This window comes from Mytilus edulis, chromosome 2 (genome assembly GCF_963676685.1).
Source record: "Mytilus edulis chromosome 2, xbMytEdul2.2, whole genome shotgun sequence".
In the NCBI taxonomy this organism is placed as follows: Eukaryota; Metazoa; Mollusca; class Bivalvia; order Mytilida; family Mytilidae; genus Mytilus; species Mytilus edulis.
The window spans coordinates 93466574-93484829 of record NC_092345.1 but is presented as its reverse complement, the minus strand read 5'-3'; the positions used below and the strand labels follow the sequence as shown (position 1 = coordinate 93484829).

General features: G+C 32.4%; 1 protein-coding gene across 5 annotated transcripts in view; it reads right to left on the bottom strand.

The window, feature by feature from the left end:
- LOC139513474 (unconventional myosin-Id-like) overlaps positions 1-18256 on the bottom strand; it is a 47986-nt gene that overhangs the window by 28570 nt on the left and 1160 nt on the right. For 2 of the 5 annotated variants that reach the window (XM_071302023.1, XM_071302024.1), the window contains exons 2-4: positions 2766-2974; positions 2252-2345; positions 303-329 (exon numbers count right to left, since the gene is read on the bottom strand). In XM_071302023.1, the coding sequence (XP_071158124.1) occupies positions 303-329; positions 2252-2345; positions 2766-2974 (330 nt within the window). Of the gene's footprint in view, positions 1-302; positions 330-2216; positions 2346-2765; positions 2975-18256 lie in introns of all 5 variants that reach the window. The other 3 variants (XM_071302027.1, XM_071302025.1, XM_071302028.1) reach the window with 2 other exon arrangements.

Genomic DNA, 18256 nt, shown 5'->3' with positions numbered 1-18256 from the left:
GACACATACATTTTTGTACATTCTTGTAGATGGTATATTTTCTAGAATGAGTTTAATAAAGAAAAGAAAAGAGAGCAAATTGAGAAGAAAAGCATTCTGTATTTGAAAAAAAAATTATAAATAAATTAGACAAATGAAGAAAGTACATGCGAAGGAATAAAAACATCTAAACTCTTGTATTTGACATGTCTCAAATAGGATAAAAAGATTTGATTGTAACAGACTGGAAAACAAGAATTTAAGAAGTTGACTTGCATTTATTTTTGTAAGATAGTTTTAATATATATCTAGAGACAACAAACCTCTCAATTTCTTTTGATACATTGATCCTAAATATAATATTAGATTTTATTTCTATATGTAAACAATTGATATAAATTGAAGCAGGTGACTGGGGTCCAGATACAATGTATCTTCAAATGCTGAAACTGTCTTACCTATTACATACATACAACTTGCATTCTTTTCTATACACAAAAAGCATTTACACAACTTTTATGGATATAAAACAACAAGTGTCTGTTCAATGATACTGGAGGCATATATCAAAATGACTATAGGTTTGAAATACTTCAAAATTAATGACTGATTGGTGTTAAACAAAACTTTCAACAGTAATACGCTATTTCCTGGCTGTCAGTTTTTATTTTATGCGAGACTCCCAGTGTCCTGGAAAAAAAAAAAAAAAAAAAAGGACTCCCAGTGCCCTGAAATACTCAGTAGTGAAATTAAGGTGGTACCTAACACTATAGGGAGACAACTCTGTAAAATCAGCAGAACGTTTTAATGACGTTGTGTTGTCAAAGGAATATTAAGCTTCTCAATGATCAAAATTGGTTTTTGTCAAACTGCTATATAACCAGTGTATTTTTTCTGATTAAACGGTTGGTTCAAATTTTTTGAAATTTTTATATTTTTGTCAAAGGTTCAAAGTAAATACTTTATCAAAATTTAAAGAAAATTAAACGAGCCAAATTAATTTTAGTAAAGGTGTTAGGTACCACCTTAACAGGCTATTATTTGAACTTGGAATTATTTTCAATTATGGAATTTGCAAAATTTCTAGGGCTTGAAATCTATAATAAATTCCATGTTTATTTGGTATTATAATGTTTTGAGTGGTTCATATCACTTTCCATACAATGCATTTTGTATAGATAGTCTATTGAAAATGTACTATCTTCTTTGTAATAGGAAGTGTTGTGCGCAGCACAGAACAGAAAAGTACAGAATAAACATTGAATTTATCAAAAATTTCAAGCACAAGAAATTATGCAAATTCCATAATTTTAATAATAATTCCAAGTTTAAATAATAGCCTGTTAATTGTAATTTTGATCAATTGTGTCAATACTGTATACTAAATAATTGTTCAGACTTATGTGAGAAGATAACAAGAATGTGTCCATAGTACACGGATGCCCCACTCGCATTATCATTTTCTATGTTCAGTAGACCGTAAAATTGGGGTCAAAAGTCTAATTTGGCAATTAAATTAGAAAGATCATATCATAGGGAATATGTGTACTAAGTTTGAAGTTGATTGGACTTCAACTTCATCAAAAACTACCTTGACCAAAAATTTAACCTGAAACTTGAACTATTATTTTTTATGTTCTGTGGACCGTGAAATTGGGGTCAAAAGTCTAATTTTGGCAATTAAATTAGAAAGATCATATCATAGGGAACATGTGTACTAAGTTTGAAGTTGATTGGACTTCAACTTCATCAAAAACTACCTTGACCAAAAACTTTAACCTGAACGAACGGACGGATAGACGGAAGGACGGATAGTAGGAAGGACGGACGGACAGACAGAAGGACGAACGGACGGACAGACAGACCAGAAAACATAATGCCCCTCTACTATCGTAGGTGGGGCATAAAAAACAAGAACTTCATTATCTAGAGCTTGCTGAAGATCTTCTATTATATAAATACAATTAAATGAATCCCTATGAAACAGAAAGAGCATTCAAAAAAATAAGTTGTTTTAATTCTCAATTTCATTTTTCCGAAAAAATCAATGGAATCTTATAAATTTTAATCATAATGCTTGCAAGTTGCTAATATACCCGTAAGCCATAATGCTGTACACTGGTTTGATATTGATTCAATACTATTTTCCACGTTATTTTAATGGATGTTAGTGGGGAATCTGAAGTATTTTTTTAAGCTTGTATAATAAATGCACACTTATTATACTGCTACTTTACATGCCTTATTTTCTTTACACTAAAGTATCACTGACCTCTCAACTTCTTTCTGGCCGCCAACATTGGTCACAGCGGCTATATATCTCATTATTATCTTGGATGCCTCTGTTTTACCTGAACCACTTTCACCTGATAAATATACAAAACTTTAAATTAAGAATTCCGTAACAGTTTAAATTATATCATTAACCAGCAGTTGATTATCAAGGTAGTTCAAATGGTTTTTTTGTCCCAACATTATTTTTCAGTTTGATTCCAACACCAACCATATATATATTTTATTTTGGTAATATCACATTCTACTATATGCACATAGTATTTTCCCTTACTGTAAATGCTCATGTTTTGACAAGGTCTTACAACAGAGATCTAAAATAAGCGGCATATACATGTACTAATTTTGAGTATTTTGGTTTGACCAGAATGTGATATCTATCATACCAATGCAAAGGAGATAAGCTACATGTACCATTAGACCCCTAAAAAACTTTTTAGAAGACAAATGCAGGTGTGTTAAACGTTCTAATATGCTTCATACAAGTTTCATACCTGATATTACAATACATGTATCTCTACTTTTTCTTTTCATGGTTTTATATGCACTGTCTGCAAGAGCAAATATATGTGGTGGCCTTTCATAAATTTCCCGTCCTTTGTACTCATCAACATAGTTCTTGTTGTATATATCCACAGGTTTGTAAGGATTGACTGACACAACCACTTCTCCAATGTATGTATATAATCTGTTCTTTTCATATCTGTAAACAGAAAGCAAGTAAAATTTAAACAAAATAATAACTCAATTATAAATGTGCATTTTCTTTTTAATAAAACAGTCTATCATGAAATGATTTTGATTGAGGTTAGTAGGTAAAATTTTTATGAAGCCCAGGTGGTCGTGTGGTCTAGCGGGACGGATACAGTGCAGGCGATTTAGTGTCACGATATCTCAGTAGCATGGGTTTGAATCCCAGCGAGGGAAGAACAAAAATTTTGCGAAAGCAAATTTACAGATCTAACATTGTTGGGTTGATATATATGTATATATATAGCAATGCTAGGCGGTGTTGTCGTAGAAGTTAGAAACACAAGAGTGCACACACTGAAATGTCTCGCCTTCTATTCTAATCATTGATATTATGTTGATAGTCCTAAGTATAAAGCTAAGCTTTATTACAACTGTCACATAAACTTAACATTAACCAAGATAACTAAACAAAGACCAATGAACCTTGAAAAAGAGGTCCAGGTCAGATGAACCATGCCAGGCAGACAGGTACAGCTAACAATGCTTCTATACAACATATATAGTTGACACATTAGGGGTCATCCATAATTGTCAACCATTTTTCAAAGTGTACAAAACGTACACTTGGGGGGAGGGGGTTAAAAAATCAACATTTTTACCGTACGCTTTTTTTTATTTCCGGAATTTATAAAATCGAGAATTGGCTTGGGTGTGTTTCCCTTCTTATTTCTTCTTTATTATTTCCACTTGATGATATTGATTTCGATATCATAATTCTACTCAATCAGGATTAAACGATTAAAAGATCAAATCATATGAAAACTAAATCTTTCAAAATTATGAACTAGTAAAATTATTTAAACAAAAAGTTTGCAAGCATTTCTCAGTACCCCCGATTGTCAATTCCACCTGCTTTATTATTGATCGATATCGTTTTACTCTGTTTAATAAACAAAATTGATGGAAACACTAACATGCTAAATTCTTTGAATGTTTTGATTTTGACAAGACGCGATTTTGTTAACCCGAATAATTCAGTCGTTATATTCCGCTGATCTACGAAGGCTACATTCTCGTGTGAGAAAATCGGACACGGAAAGGGCTTGAATTATTCGAGTTACGATTTTGTGAAAAGATTTTAAACTGGTCCTTCGATTAATTTCCTTGTAATGCATTCCAAAACAGTAAACCAGTAATCCGGAAGTAAACTTATTTTTCTTAGTATAAGCCTCCTTTAATTAGGAGCACCTCCATATGAAGTTTAACCTTAACTTAAAAAATATCCAATATATGTACACGTTACAGTATACATACATAAACGATAAAAGTGCCATGAATGGCATATTTACAGGGACCTTTTAAATAGAAATACAGGCGGGAAATTTAAAAACTCAAAATGTTTTAAAATATTACACTTTTATTGACTGCTGTCTTGAGCTCTGATTCCATCAACAACTGTCAATCCATACTTTACCAATGCAATATAACCATGCATTTCCCTTTCTTTGATTCTTAGCATCATTTATGTGCCCTTTTGTTAATCTTTTGCATGCTCTAGGTACCCTTTTTTTATTGGAGTTACCCTTCCCACTGTGTGATAGGGGAAACACTAATTTTTGTACTCTTTATTCTGACAAAACACAAGCATCATCATGACCACAGATAGATGTCATCAAATAAAACAGTCAGATATTTTTTAGTTTTTTTTTCAATGCAAATTTCTATATTAAACTAAAATATAATAGACAGGATCTTCTTTTTTATTAAGAATGACTGATTCTTCTCTTGAAATCTGAAAATGGTTGATGTACACTTTTTGAGGGAGGGTGGGGGGTCTGAAAAAGTGTACGTTTTGTACACTTTGGAAAATGGTTGACAATTATGGATGACCCCTTACTTATAGTTTAAGAAAAATAGACCAAAACACAAAAACTTAACACTGTGCAATGAACCGTGAAAATGAGGTCATGGTTAAATAAAACCTGCTCGACTGACATAAAGATCATAAAATATTTTTATACACCAAATATAGTTGACCTATGGCATATAGCATTAGATAAAAAGACCAAAACTCCAAAACTTAACTTTGACCACTGAACCATGAAAATGAGGTCAAGGTCACATGACATCTGCCCGCTAGACATGTACACTTAACAATCATTCCATACAACAAATATAGTAGACCTATTGCATATGGTATGAGAAAAACAGACCAAAACACAAAAATTCAACTATAACCACTGAACCATGAAAATGAGGTCAAGGTCAGATGACACCTGCCAGTTGGACATGTACACCTTACAGTCCTTCCATACACCGAATATACTAACCCTATTGCTTATAGTATCTGAGATATGGACTTGACCACCCAAACTTAACCTTGTTCACTGATCCATGAAATGAGGTCAAGGTCAAGTGAAAACTGTCTGACAGACACAAGGACCTTGCAAGGTACGCACATATCAAATATAGTTATCCTATTACTTATAATAAGAGAGAATTCAACATTACAAAAAATTTGAACTTTTTTTTCAAGTGGTCACTGAACCATGAAAATGAGGTCAAGGACATTGGACATATGACTGACGGAAACTTCGTAACATGAAGCATCTATATACAAAGTATGAAGCATCCAGGTCTTCCACCTTCTAAAATATAAAGCTTTTAAGAAGTGAGCTAACGCCGCCGCCGGATCACTATCCCTATGTCAAGCTTTCTGAAACAAAAGTTGCAGGCTCGACAAAAAAGTACAGGTTTCAGTCCTGGCACCGGGGAGGAAGTTACGATTCAAATCTACTCTAACATCGTTAGGTTGATTTTCTAGACACTTTATATATATATATTACAAAACATTTTCATATTATTAATTAACAAAAATATATATCGGTATTCATTGAAGAGATGTATTTATATCAAATGATAAGAAATGTTATTTTGCACTAGTTTATGTTTGCGTATTTATCATGTTTATAGATCGGTTAAAATCCCGAAACTAATTTGCATAATTTATGCATTAATGGAAATTTAGGCTATAGCAATACATCGAAATGACCTCAAGGTCATTGCGATGTAAAAAGTAGCCTTGACCTTGATCTCTATTGCTACATGCATGTACATGTAAGACATTAAGAAATATCATCAAACTGAAATGTCAATACATGTAACATTACATATCGACAGGTATTCAAAGTAAAAAAACATATGGTAAAATATTTTCTATGGATTTGATACTACATGTATGTAAGCTATTAGGACATAAATGTCAATACATGACATAAATGTCAATAACATGACATATTGATATAGGTATTCAAAGTAAAAATAAATGGGGAATGTGTCCATGTAATGGGACACAAATGATGCACCAAATAGCACATATCAGGTTATAAAGGAGCATAACTCAGGAATGGTAAAAGTGACACTACCCAAAATTGTACTTAATCTGTTTTTTGTGGTAATAAGCATTGTGAATAAGTTTCAAAACATTTGCTTGAGGCAAACTTAAGTTAGAGAACCAAAAAAAATAATTAAAGAATAGTAAAAACCAAATTCAAACTAGATCTGTGTTTTGTGGTGATAAGCATTGTGCATAAATTTCACAACATTTGGATGAGGCAAACTAAGGTTAGAGAAGGGAAACCAATTTTGGGACGTACAGACAGAGGAACAGGGTACTACATAATGCCCCCAAAAAGGGGTATTAAAAATATGGTTAAATTTTACCTATGGTTTAAATGCACAAAACTTGAAAAGTATAAATTTCGCCTTCCCAAAATTCATATCTCAAATGTACATGTTCCTCAATAAACAAAGATAAAAAAGAAACTAAGTTACTTGTGACAATAGTACTGTAGGCATGTACATTTATCCAACAACTTTAGAAAATGAGATGTTTAAAGTAGACCTAATACATTGAGTTATCAGTAGCATGAGAAGCAGAAGCTGCAGAACATGTTTAATTTACTGACAATCCAGTCCTGTTGACATGCAAAAAATTCTGCCTCACCTAGATATGTTGCAATTTTTATGTAGAAATGAACAAAGCTCTTTTTGTAATTTGTGTCTGTATTTTTAAGTAGGCTTATCATTTTGACTATTCTGTAAATGAAGTATAGATAGTCATGTACTGTTCACCAATAAATAGTCCTACAAACAGCTGAATTATTGTTGAATAATAAATTATCTTCAAAATGAAATCCTTTTAATTTTATTTTTATAAGAAGTAATCTGTAAATGCTGTGTACTTTGTTAATCTACTGTTTACATAGGGCATAACACATTAGGTGTATTAACAAACTCCCTGATAAGATTTCATTCTGACATTCAACTTTCGTTCAATTTTCAAGTACATATATATGTAATGAAACTATAGTTAAAAGTTCTTTTGAATAGTTGGAATAACTTGACCTTGTAAATTTGTCATGTAGATCTAATTATGGTAATGACATCCTATATACTTCCTACCTGATATGTAAAACTATGTGTCTATCAATACCTAGATCTAATTACAGGTAAAACCCAGTTAGTCAACATTAAACATCAGGTATATCACCTGATAAAAACATAAACTTTTAATATTTTGGGGGAACATCTCAGGAATGTGCAACTAATGTTAGAATGTTCTTCAAATGGTCTTCAATATGTATAAATTTTACTTCTAGGACTAACTTTTGACATGTATATTATGGGTATATGATTTATATATAGGATGTATATGGGTATATGATGTAGAATATATATATATGCACATCTTGTTTATTATTGACATACATATCCTTCCTTTCAGTTTAAATTTCCTATTTCTATGAGTATGATGTATGTAAAACTAATTTCAGCAAATACATATATATACCAAAACAAACAAACAACAACTAACAAACATTTTATTTGCCAATCATGGCGCCCAAATTGAGCGGAATAATTACAGTATAAATTTTCAAATATAATGAAAAAAATTAAAAATAGGTATACCATTATACTTACTGCAAAATTTACAGCTCACTTTCAAAACATCAATGTCATTTAATAGAAAGGTTAGGGGAATACTGTATCATCATAAAAATATTTCCAAGAAACTGTTTTCTTTATTTTTATACATACATTTATTTCCGTATGTAAAACACAGTATAAATATGATATATGGTTTATATATATCAATATAGCTTAACTGCTTTTAAAACTTGACATCTGATTTCAAACTTAAGACAATGTATTTCAATAACAAAAAAAGAACTATTGGTTAACAGTTTCTGTTGCTTTAATTTTCTTTCTGTAAATTCCCTTAATATGCAAACTGTCCCAAGTCAGGAGCCTCTGGCCTTTGTTAGTCTTGTATTATTTTAATTTTAGTTTCTTGTGTACAATTTGGAAATTAGTATGGCGTTCATTATCACTGGACTAGTATATATTTGTTTAGGGGCCAGCTGAAGGACGCCTCCGGGTGCGGGAATTTCTCGCTACATTGAAGACCTGTTGGTGACCCTCTGCTGTTGTTTTTTATTTGGGCGGGTTGTTGTCTCTTTGACACATTCCCCATTTCCATTCTCAATTTTAGAATGTTTTAGTAGCCACTTTTGTATTTGACCACCCTTGGAAATGTATTTAAACTGATAAACTTGCTTATCTAAAAACATTTTAAGTGTAATTAACCACAACAAGCATAAAACGAGATTACAGCTATGCAACAGTGTGGTTTTTACACATACATTTTTACTTTGCAATTCAAATGTTTAGGACAAGAGCAGTAGAGACATCCAAGTTTTCACCTGAAGTACTGGAGTGGAAGTACTGGAGTGGAGCTTTTAACTAATTTACACATGATTTTGAAGCTAGAGTTCTTACTTTAGGGTGCATCATTGACATGTATTTGGAATTAAAGCCCAATTCAAACACACCCAGTAAAATCTCATTGGTGAAAAGCAACCACTGATCTTGACTGAATCCAAACAAGTTTTGTAATAATACTATGGATGCATTATTATTCGTTGGATACTAATTTTCGTGATTTTCGTGGATACAGATGAACCACTAATTCAATCAATCACACGTTTTCTATAGGCTTTGTATGCAGAGAGTTTCTTAATCACAAAATCAAATACCCACTAAAATGCAAGTTTTCCTTAATCCTCGAAAATTGATAACCACAAAAATAAATATTAATCCCCAGTAGTGAGTTATGACTGTTTTCACCCCCTTCTATTGCCATTTTTAAATAATTTTGATATTCTGTTTTCTAATACTAAAATCAGTACTTTATTGAAATTTAAGACAGATTTAATGGTAGAATGTGACCCTGGGTAATACAAATGACACTTTTAAATTGTAAAGAAAAATTATCAATAAAGATGTTTTACAACTATACGGTATTCTATTTACTTAGTATACAGTACAAAATTTAAATAATCTTGTATATAAATCTGCTATCTTACACCCACCAGATATTGTTAAAGAAAGCCCCCTCCATTGAACCAATCCAACAAAGTTTGGTATTATCTTAGAATGGTAGCTTTAAAAAAAATTAAAGTTCAAAGATCACAACAAAAGATAAAAACATTGAGGCCGTGATTCTTTGCTGGTAACTATTTGCACTGTCTCAATACTTTCCGTTACATTGAATCAAGGATTGAATCAAGGGCGAGGCTTTTATCTTCTTTATCTTTTGTCAATTTGAGTATGTTTTGGTGACTAACAGACAAAAATCAAATACACCCTCACATGTCAAGTATTTCCTCCATTGTTAAAAGTACATGTGTATATAATATATCATCATCTAATGAAATTCAAGAAATGTCATTACAATATGTAATACATAACCACTGTTAAATGAAGCTGAATATTATAAATAGGGCAAACCAATAAATGTCAGATCTAGCATCTTTAATGGTTTATCAAAATTTAAATTCTTAACAGCCAGGTAGATTTCCAGATAAATGTTCAATCAGAGTTCACACAAGTGAAAAATTTCCATAAAATTCAAGGCATTTAGAGATTTATAGCCAAATAAATTAATTTTTAAACAGTCTCTCCAAACAGTTGATCAGCCATATTAATGCATTATTTCCTGCATAAATTGATCTGCCTTGAAGGAGTCATCAAAATATTAGTATTTGTCAGACCGATTGTTGAGCAAATTATTAGTTATGCAATTGCACTTTTTTGCCCATCTTTAAATAAAAAAAATTTGTATCTATTTGCTTCAATGCACACATGTAGTACTAGTAACATAGATGTGCGTATAATTCAATAACTGCAATCAAGTTCCTCAAATTGGTTTTATGGGCTGTTTTGGAATTTGCAGTGATGAGACCTTAATTTATACTCCATGTTATAGACCTAAATTTGATTTGATTTTGGTCCAGTACAAGTACAAGAGTTATATTATTAATTATTAATGTATGGCTGATTTTTATCAAATCTTTAAAAATTTCACTGATGAAATGCAAATTTTATTATAATGCAAATGCATCTTCGCTTCAATTGGTGTGTCCATGTGTAAAACTAGAGGCTCTAAAGAGCCTGTGTCGCTCACCTTGGTCTATGTGCATATTAAACAAAGGACACAAATGGATTCATGACAAAATTCTATTTTGGTGATGGTGATGTGTTTGAAGTTCTTACTTTACTGAACGATTTTGCTTCTTACAATTATATCTATAATGAACTTTGCCCATTAGTAACAGAGAACTATATTTGGTAAAAATTTACATAAATTTACCAAATTAATGAAAATTGTTAAAAATTGACTATAAAGGACAATAACTCCTTAAGGGGTCAATTGACCATTTAGGTCATGTTGACTTATTTGTAGATCTTACTTTGCTGAACATTATTGCTGTTTACAGTTTATCGCTATCTATAATAGTATTCAAGATAACCAAAAACGGCAAAATTTCTTTAAAAATTACCAATTGGAGGGCAGCAACCCAACAACCAGTTGTCCAATTCATCTGAAAAATTCAGGGCAGATAGATATTGACTTGATTAACAATTTAACTTCTTGACAGATTTGCTCTAGATGCTTTGGTTTCATAGTTATAAGCCAAAAACTACATTTTACCCCTATGTTCTATTTTTAGCCGTGGCGGCCATCTTGGTTGAATGGCCAGGTCATCGGACACATTTTTCAAACTAGATACCCCAAAGATGATTGTGGCCTAGTAGTTTCAGTGGAGATTTTGTAAAAGATTACTTAGATTTATGAAAAATGGTTAAAGATTGACTATAAAGGGCAATAACTCCTAAACGGGTCAACTGACCATTTTGGTCATGTTGACTTATTTGTAGATCTTACTTTGCTGAACATTATTGCTGTTTACAATTTATCTCTATCTATAATAATATTCAAGATAATAACCAAAAACAGCACAATTTCCTCAAAATTACCAATTCAGGGGCAGCAACCCAACAACCGATTGACCGATTCATCTGAAAATTTCAGGGCAGATAGATCTTGACCTGATAAACATTTTTATCCCCATGTCAGATTTCCTCAAAATGCTTTGGTTTTTGAGTTATAAGCCAAAAACTGCATTTTACCCTATGTTCTATTTTTAGCGGTGGCGGCCATCTTGGTTGGTTGACCAGGTCACGCCACACATTTTTTAAACTAAATACCCCAAAGATGATTGTGGCCAAGTTTGGATTAATTTGGCCCAGTAGTTTCAGAGGAGAAGATTTTTGTAAAAGATTACTTTAATTTACGAAAAATGGTTAAAAATTGACTATAAAGGGCAATAACTCCTAAACGGGTCAACTGACCATTTTGGTCATGTTGACTTATTTGTAGATCTTACTTTGCTGAACATTATTGCTGTTTACAGTTTATCTCTATCTATAATAATATTCAAGATAATAACCAAAAACACCAAAATTTCCTCAAAATTACCAATTCAGGGGCAGCAACCCAACAACCGATTGACCGATTCATCTGAAAATTTCAGGGCAGATAGATCTTGACCTGATAAACATTTTTGTCCCATGTCAGATTTCCTCAAAATGCTTTGGTTTTTGAGTTATAAGCCAAAAACTGCATTTTACCCCTTTGTTCTATTTTTAGCCGTGGCGGCCATCTTGGTTGGTTGACCAGGTCACGCCACACATTTTTTAAACAAGCTACCCCAAAGATGATTGTGGCCAAGTTTGGATTAATTTGGCCCAGTAGTTTCAGAGGAGAAGATTTTTGTAAAAGATTACTTTAATTTACGAAAAATGGTTAAAAATTGACTATAAAGGGCAATAACTCCTAAACGGGTCAACTGACCATTTTGGTCATGTTGACTTATTTGTAGATCTTACTTTGCTGAACATTATTGCTGTTTACAGTTTATCTCTATCTATAATAATATTCAAGATAATAACCAAAAACACCAAAATTTCCTCAAAATTACCAATTCAGGGGCAGCAACCCAACAACCGATTGACCGATTCATCTGAAAATTTCAGGGCAGATAGATCTTGACCTGATAAACATATTTACCCCAGTCAGATTTGCTCTAAATGCTTTGGTTTTTTAGTTATAAGCCAAAAACTGCATTTTACCCCTATGTTCTATTTTTAGCCGTGGCGGCCATCTTGGTTGGTTGACCGGGTCACGCCACACATTTTTTAAACTAGATACCCCAATGATGATTGTGGCCAAGTTTGGTTTGATTTGGGCCAGTAGTTTCAGAGGAGAAGATTTTTGTAAAAGTTAACGACGACGGACGACGACGACGGACGACGGACGACGGACGACGGACGCCGGACGCCAAGTGATGAGAAAAGCTCACTTGGCCCTTCGGGCCAGGTGAGCTAAAAAACAATAGAATAGCTATTTAAAGGAATATTTCCGTCGCTACAACTCTCAACCCCTTACATAACCTCTTTATATGAGCTGCTTTACAAAATGTTAAAACTGTACAACAGCTGTAGATATCCTTGTTACATTCAATTTAAGATGATTAATTCTGTCTACAATATACAGTGAAATTACTGTTTTTTCACATCTCCAATTAACATGCACAATGTATTTTTGTTGCACTGTATAAAATGCATATTTTATGTTGTGAATTTTTTTTTTTTAATTTACCATTCAACAGTGGACCACGTCAAAGCTATATTTTAAAAGTAAATTGAAATGTTGACAATTTTTACAAGTTTTGACCCAATCATAAAATTGAGAATGGAAATCGGAAATGTGTCAAAGAGACAACGTAACCTGACCAAAGAGCAGACAAAAGCTGCAGGCCACCAATGGGACTTCAATGCAGCAAGAAACTTCCTCACACATAGGCATGCTTCAGCTGGCCCCTAAACAAAAATGTATACTAGTTCAGTGATAATGGCAGTCATGCATGCACATCATGCCATGTAAGGCCTAAAATCACTTGCGGCAGATAACTTAAAATCAAATTGAAGAAAAAGAAGATGATGAAGCCGTTTAATAGGATTTTTTTATTTTTATTTTACTAGTAATTACTAGTACTAATAACTTGTGTAAGTTTCAATTAATTCTGGTATCGTTTCATCTCATAATCAGTGGCATATAAAAATAGTGGATGGATTATTGCATTGATGGACACAATGGTCATGTTATGGTCATTCACTGCCTGTTGAGTGTTTTCAGGGTACTCACTAAGATTTTTTTAAGGCAAGTCCAGGGACTGGTCATTTTTAGCAATGACAAGTCCAATTGTGAGAAAAAGGAAGTTGTATTGCCATACAATACATTATTTCAGTCTTCATGACCTAATATAGCAAGGCTATGACATCAAAGGACAAAATTCATGGTTGGCCTAATATGGAATTGGATATAAATCATTTAAAGAATTTGGTTCTTAAGATAATATGACTGGGTCATTTCAGTAATGTTTGGGTCCAAATGGCACATACTGTGGCTTGTGTTTTCCTGTGAATAATGTGTAGAGAATGAGGATTCATTATAACCATTGTCTTTAGAGTTATCTCATGTTCTATTATTTGATACTATTTGAGGTATACAGATGAACCGGATGAGCCTTTTCCATCAGTTAGTTCATAGTTCATTATACATTTACTATAATCTGACTCATATGAACTGTTATTTCCTTGATTCATTTTTTTTTGTATTGTGGGGGAGTGCTACGTCAGAAAGATGTATTGTTTACAATGGAAAATGTAATTGACAGTGATAAATAATGTTGATTACAAAAGTAATAATTAGCACTGATGTACCTTATGTTGATCTAAACCAAATAACTGGAAGAAAAAAGGCATTGACTTATTGTTTATTTGTTACTGTGTAATACATGTGCAGTACATGCATGTAATCAGGTCATGTATGTATTGTATCACAAATAACACAGTACATGTAGACATCTTTTTTCTAATGCCTGATAATACAGTTGACAAAAAGAGGAAAACTTAAAATGAGAGGCAGCAAACTCAATACCTTTACCTTGGCAATGGTTACCTTGTGATCTTATCAAGTACCCAGTTGGTAAGACTTTTTGTGTCAAGAAAGGGAGAGAATACTCAGACCTTTGACCTAACAAAACCCAGCAAAATTTAAATGACCCTTTGACTAGATACCTACAATGCTATTTTAGTTTTTATAAATGATTTAGGAACTATAATCAATAGTTTTAACAATTTCCCTATCCTTTCACAGGCACTCAATAGTTTCACTTTGGTTTCAGAATTATTTTTAGTGCCTGTGTATCATTGATATCTGGATCAGAGTAAGGACAATGATACAGGGGGGAAATCACAATGTAAACCATTTCAGATCGTGAAGATAGAATGTATATATGTTGGTGGATGCTCTTAAATGACATTTATCTTAAACAAAAGGCAGTGCTCAAAACAAAATGAGTAAATAAAAGACATTTAGAGTATACTTATGAAATAGTCTTGAAGACCTTTAAATGTATTTGGGAGTCAGTACCTTCAAAGTGCAGGTGTTTTTTCAAGCATTATTTGGTTTAACAAAACATGTAATAAGACTAACAAGAACACAGTAAACAGATCTTACCTACAAGGAGAACACAGTAAACAGATCTTATCTACAAGGAGGACACAGTAAACAGATCTTACCTACAAGGAGAACACAGTAAACAGATCTTATCTACAAGGAGAACACAGTAAACTGATCTTATCGACTTATCTACAAGGAGAACACAGTAAACAGATCTTATCTACAAGGAGGACACAGTAAACAGATCTTATCTACAAGGAGAACACAGTAAACAGATCTTATCTACAAGGAGAACACAGTAAACAGATCTTATCTACAAGGAGAACACAGTAAACAGATCTTATCTACAAGGAGGACACAGTAAACAGATCTTATCTACAAGGAGGACACAGTAAACAGATCTTATCTACAAGGAGGACACAGTAAACAGATCTTATCTACAAGAACACAGTAAACAGATCTTATCTACAAGGAGAACACAGTTAACAGATCTTATCTACAAGGAGAACACAGTAAACAGATCTTATCTACAAGGAGAACACAGTAAATAGATCTTATCTACAAGGAGAACGGAGAACACAGTAAACAGATCTTATCTACAAGGAGGACCCAGTAAACAGATCTTATCTACAAGGAGAACACAGTAAACAGATCTTATCTACAAGGAGAACACAGTAAACAGATCTTATCTACAAGGAGAACACAGTTAACAGATCTTATCTACAAGGAGAACACAGTAAACAGATCTTATCTACAAGGAGGACACAGTAAACAGATCTTATCTACAAGGAGGACACAGTAAACAGATCTTATCTACAAGGAGAACACAGTAAACAGATCTTATCTACAAGGAGAACACAGTTAACAGATCTTATCTACAAGGAGAACACAGTAAACTGATCTTATCGACTTATCTACAAGGAGAACACAGTAAACAGATCTTATCTACAAGGAGGACACAGTAAACAGATCTTATCTACAAGGAGAACACAGTAAACAGATCTTATCTACAAGGAGAACACAGTAAACAGATCTTATCTACAAGGAGAACACAGTAAACAGATCTTATCTACAAGGAGGACACAGTAAACAGATCTTATCTACAAGGAGGACACAGTAAACAGATCTTATCTACAAGGAGGACACAGTAAACAGATCTTATCTACAAGGAGAACACAGTAAACAGATCTTATCTACAAGGAGAACACAGTTAACAGATCTTATCTACAAGGAGAACACAGTAAACAGATCTTATCTACAAGGAGAACACAGTAAATAGATCTTATCTACAAGGAGAACGGAGAACACAGTAAACAGATCTTATCTACAAGGAGGACCCAGTAAACAGATCTTATCTACAAGGAGAACACAGTAAACAGATCTTATCTACAAGGAGAACACAGTTAACAGATCTTATCTACAAGGAGAACACAGTAAACAGATCTTATCTACAAGGAGAACACAGTAAACAGATCTTATCTACAAGGAGAACACAGTAAACAGATCTTATCTACTAAACAGATCTTATCTACAAGGAGAACACAGTAAACAGATCTTATCTACAAGGAGAACACAGTAAACAGATCTTATCTACAAGGAGAACACAGTAAACAGATCTTATCTACAAGGAGAACACAGTAAACAGGTCTTATCTACAAGGAGAACACAGTAAACAGATCTTATCTACAAGGAGCATTTATTTTTTTAACAAAATGCATTGCAAATAAACATAAGAATAACTATTTTTCAAACCCTAAAGCTACATGTATCTGTACAAGGTACATATAAACATGTAACTCAATTGAGCTATTAAAGATTGACATATATTGATATATATATAAGATCATTTAAGGAATCTTGTTGAGAGTGCAAATCAATGGGGCATGTAGAATTTCCAATATATGATTAAAAGTCCTACTGAACTAGTGTGTACATCACTTAATGTATCTATTACTTAGAGAATAAAACCTGAATGAAAAGTAGTCATGCAATTTTTAAGTTACACTTAGTATTCTCCTAGGGCCTTTTACCATTATTATAATGGGATTCTATATTGCTTGAATCAGAATGTGATGCTATCTGGGATTATTATGATACAGATAGTGTTATGGATGTAATGCTAAACTATCTAGGAATAAGATGGTATTTAAAAAAAAAACTCTTTACCAGGATATTATATCATATACCCTGGTATATAAAATTTGTGGGGAGAACACGTTAGTCATGGAAATTAGCATTCGATGTAGCACTGTTTTTACCCCAATACATTTATTATAAAATCATTCAAGATAGTACCATGGTAGAAAAAGCATTAGTGGATCATGGTGCGTTAAGGCCCTATAGAGAATACAGCTGTAAGTAGTGAATTTACTTCAAAATGACTACAATGCTGGAAGAGATTCACAGTTATATATCAAATATGTGGGAGATGAGATTTTCTTTTTTTACTTGAAGTATAAAAATAGTGCTTCAATCAGTGGAAAATGGTAAATGTAGGGTTTAATTTGGGATATGCATGTACAAATGTATCATATGTTTATATTAATTGTACACACATATACTGTAAACATGAACTGTAACTCAGTACACTCATAAAAACCTGACCCAACTAAGTTACTATCATTTGACAAACTATTAACTGTCACTATATAAATATAAGAGAGTCAATATCCTTCCTTTGTAACTTAAAAGCACTTTAAAGTAAATATTATATCAATCATGTCCTCCAAAGACTCATATACCAGTTATGCATAGGTCATCATACTATAAACAGCATGTAGGGATAAAAAGGTGAACATTTGAGGCACACATACATGTACATGTACATGTAGGATTCATTTAAAGAAAATTTTATCATAGAAATTTATTGTTCAAATACATATCACCAAACTTAAATATTTTAAGCACCCATCGTGATATACTCAGCATAAACCTTAAATTTTGAGATTGTATGAGATAAGTTAGAAAATATTAATTCATCAGTAAAAGATTATTTTGAAAGACTTATCATTTTTTTTTTCCCTATATTTATCATCCAGATAATTTTTTTTGTATATATCGTGTACATGTATTAAAGAGTATTGTACATGTAATGCAGACTCCAGTATAAAATTTCAACATATTTTTCAATGATAGATATAATTTCTATAAGCTCCACAATAAAAAAAAATCTGAAGACTTCAAGTCATCCCTGAACTAAAATAATATATATATCAACAAAAGTACAATGATTTTCTAATTAATTTTACATAAGTTTTTATGTCAAGTATTGTGCATAAGTTTCATAACATTAGGTTGAGGCAAGCTAAGTTAGATAATGAATACATTTGTAAAGGGTCATAACTCTAACATGTCTAAAGC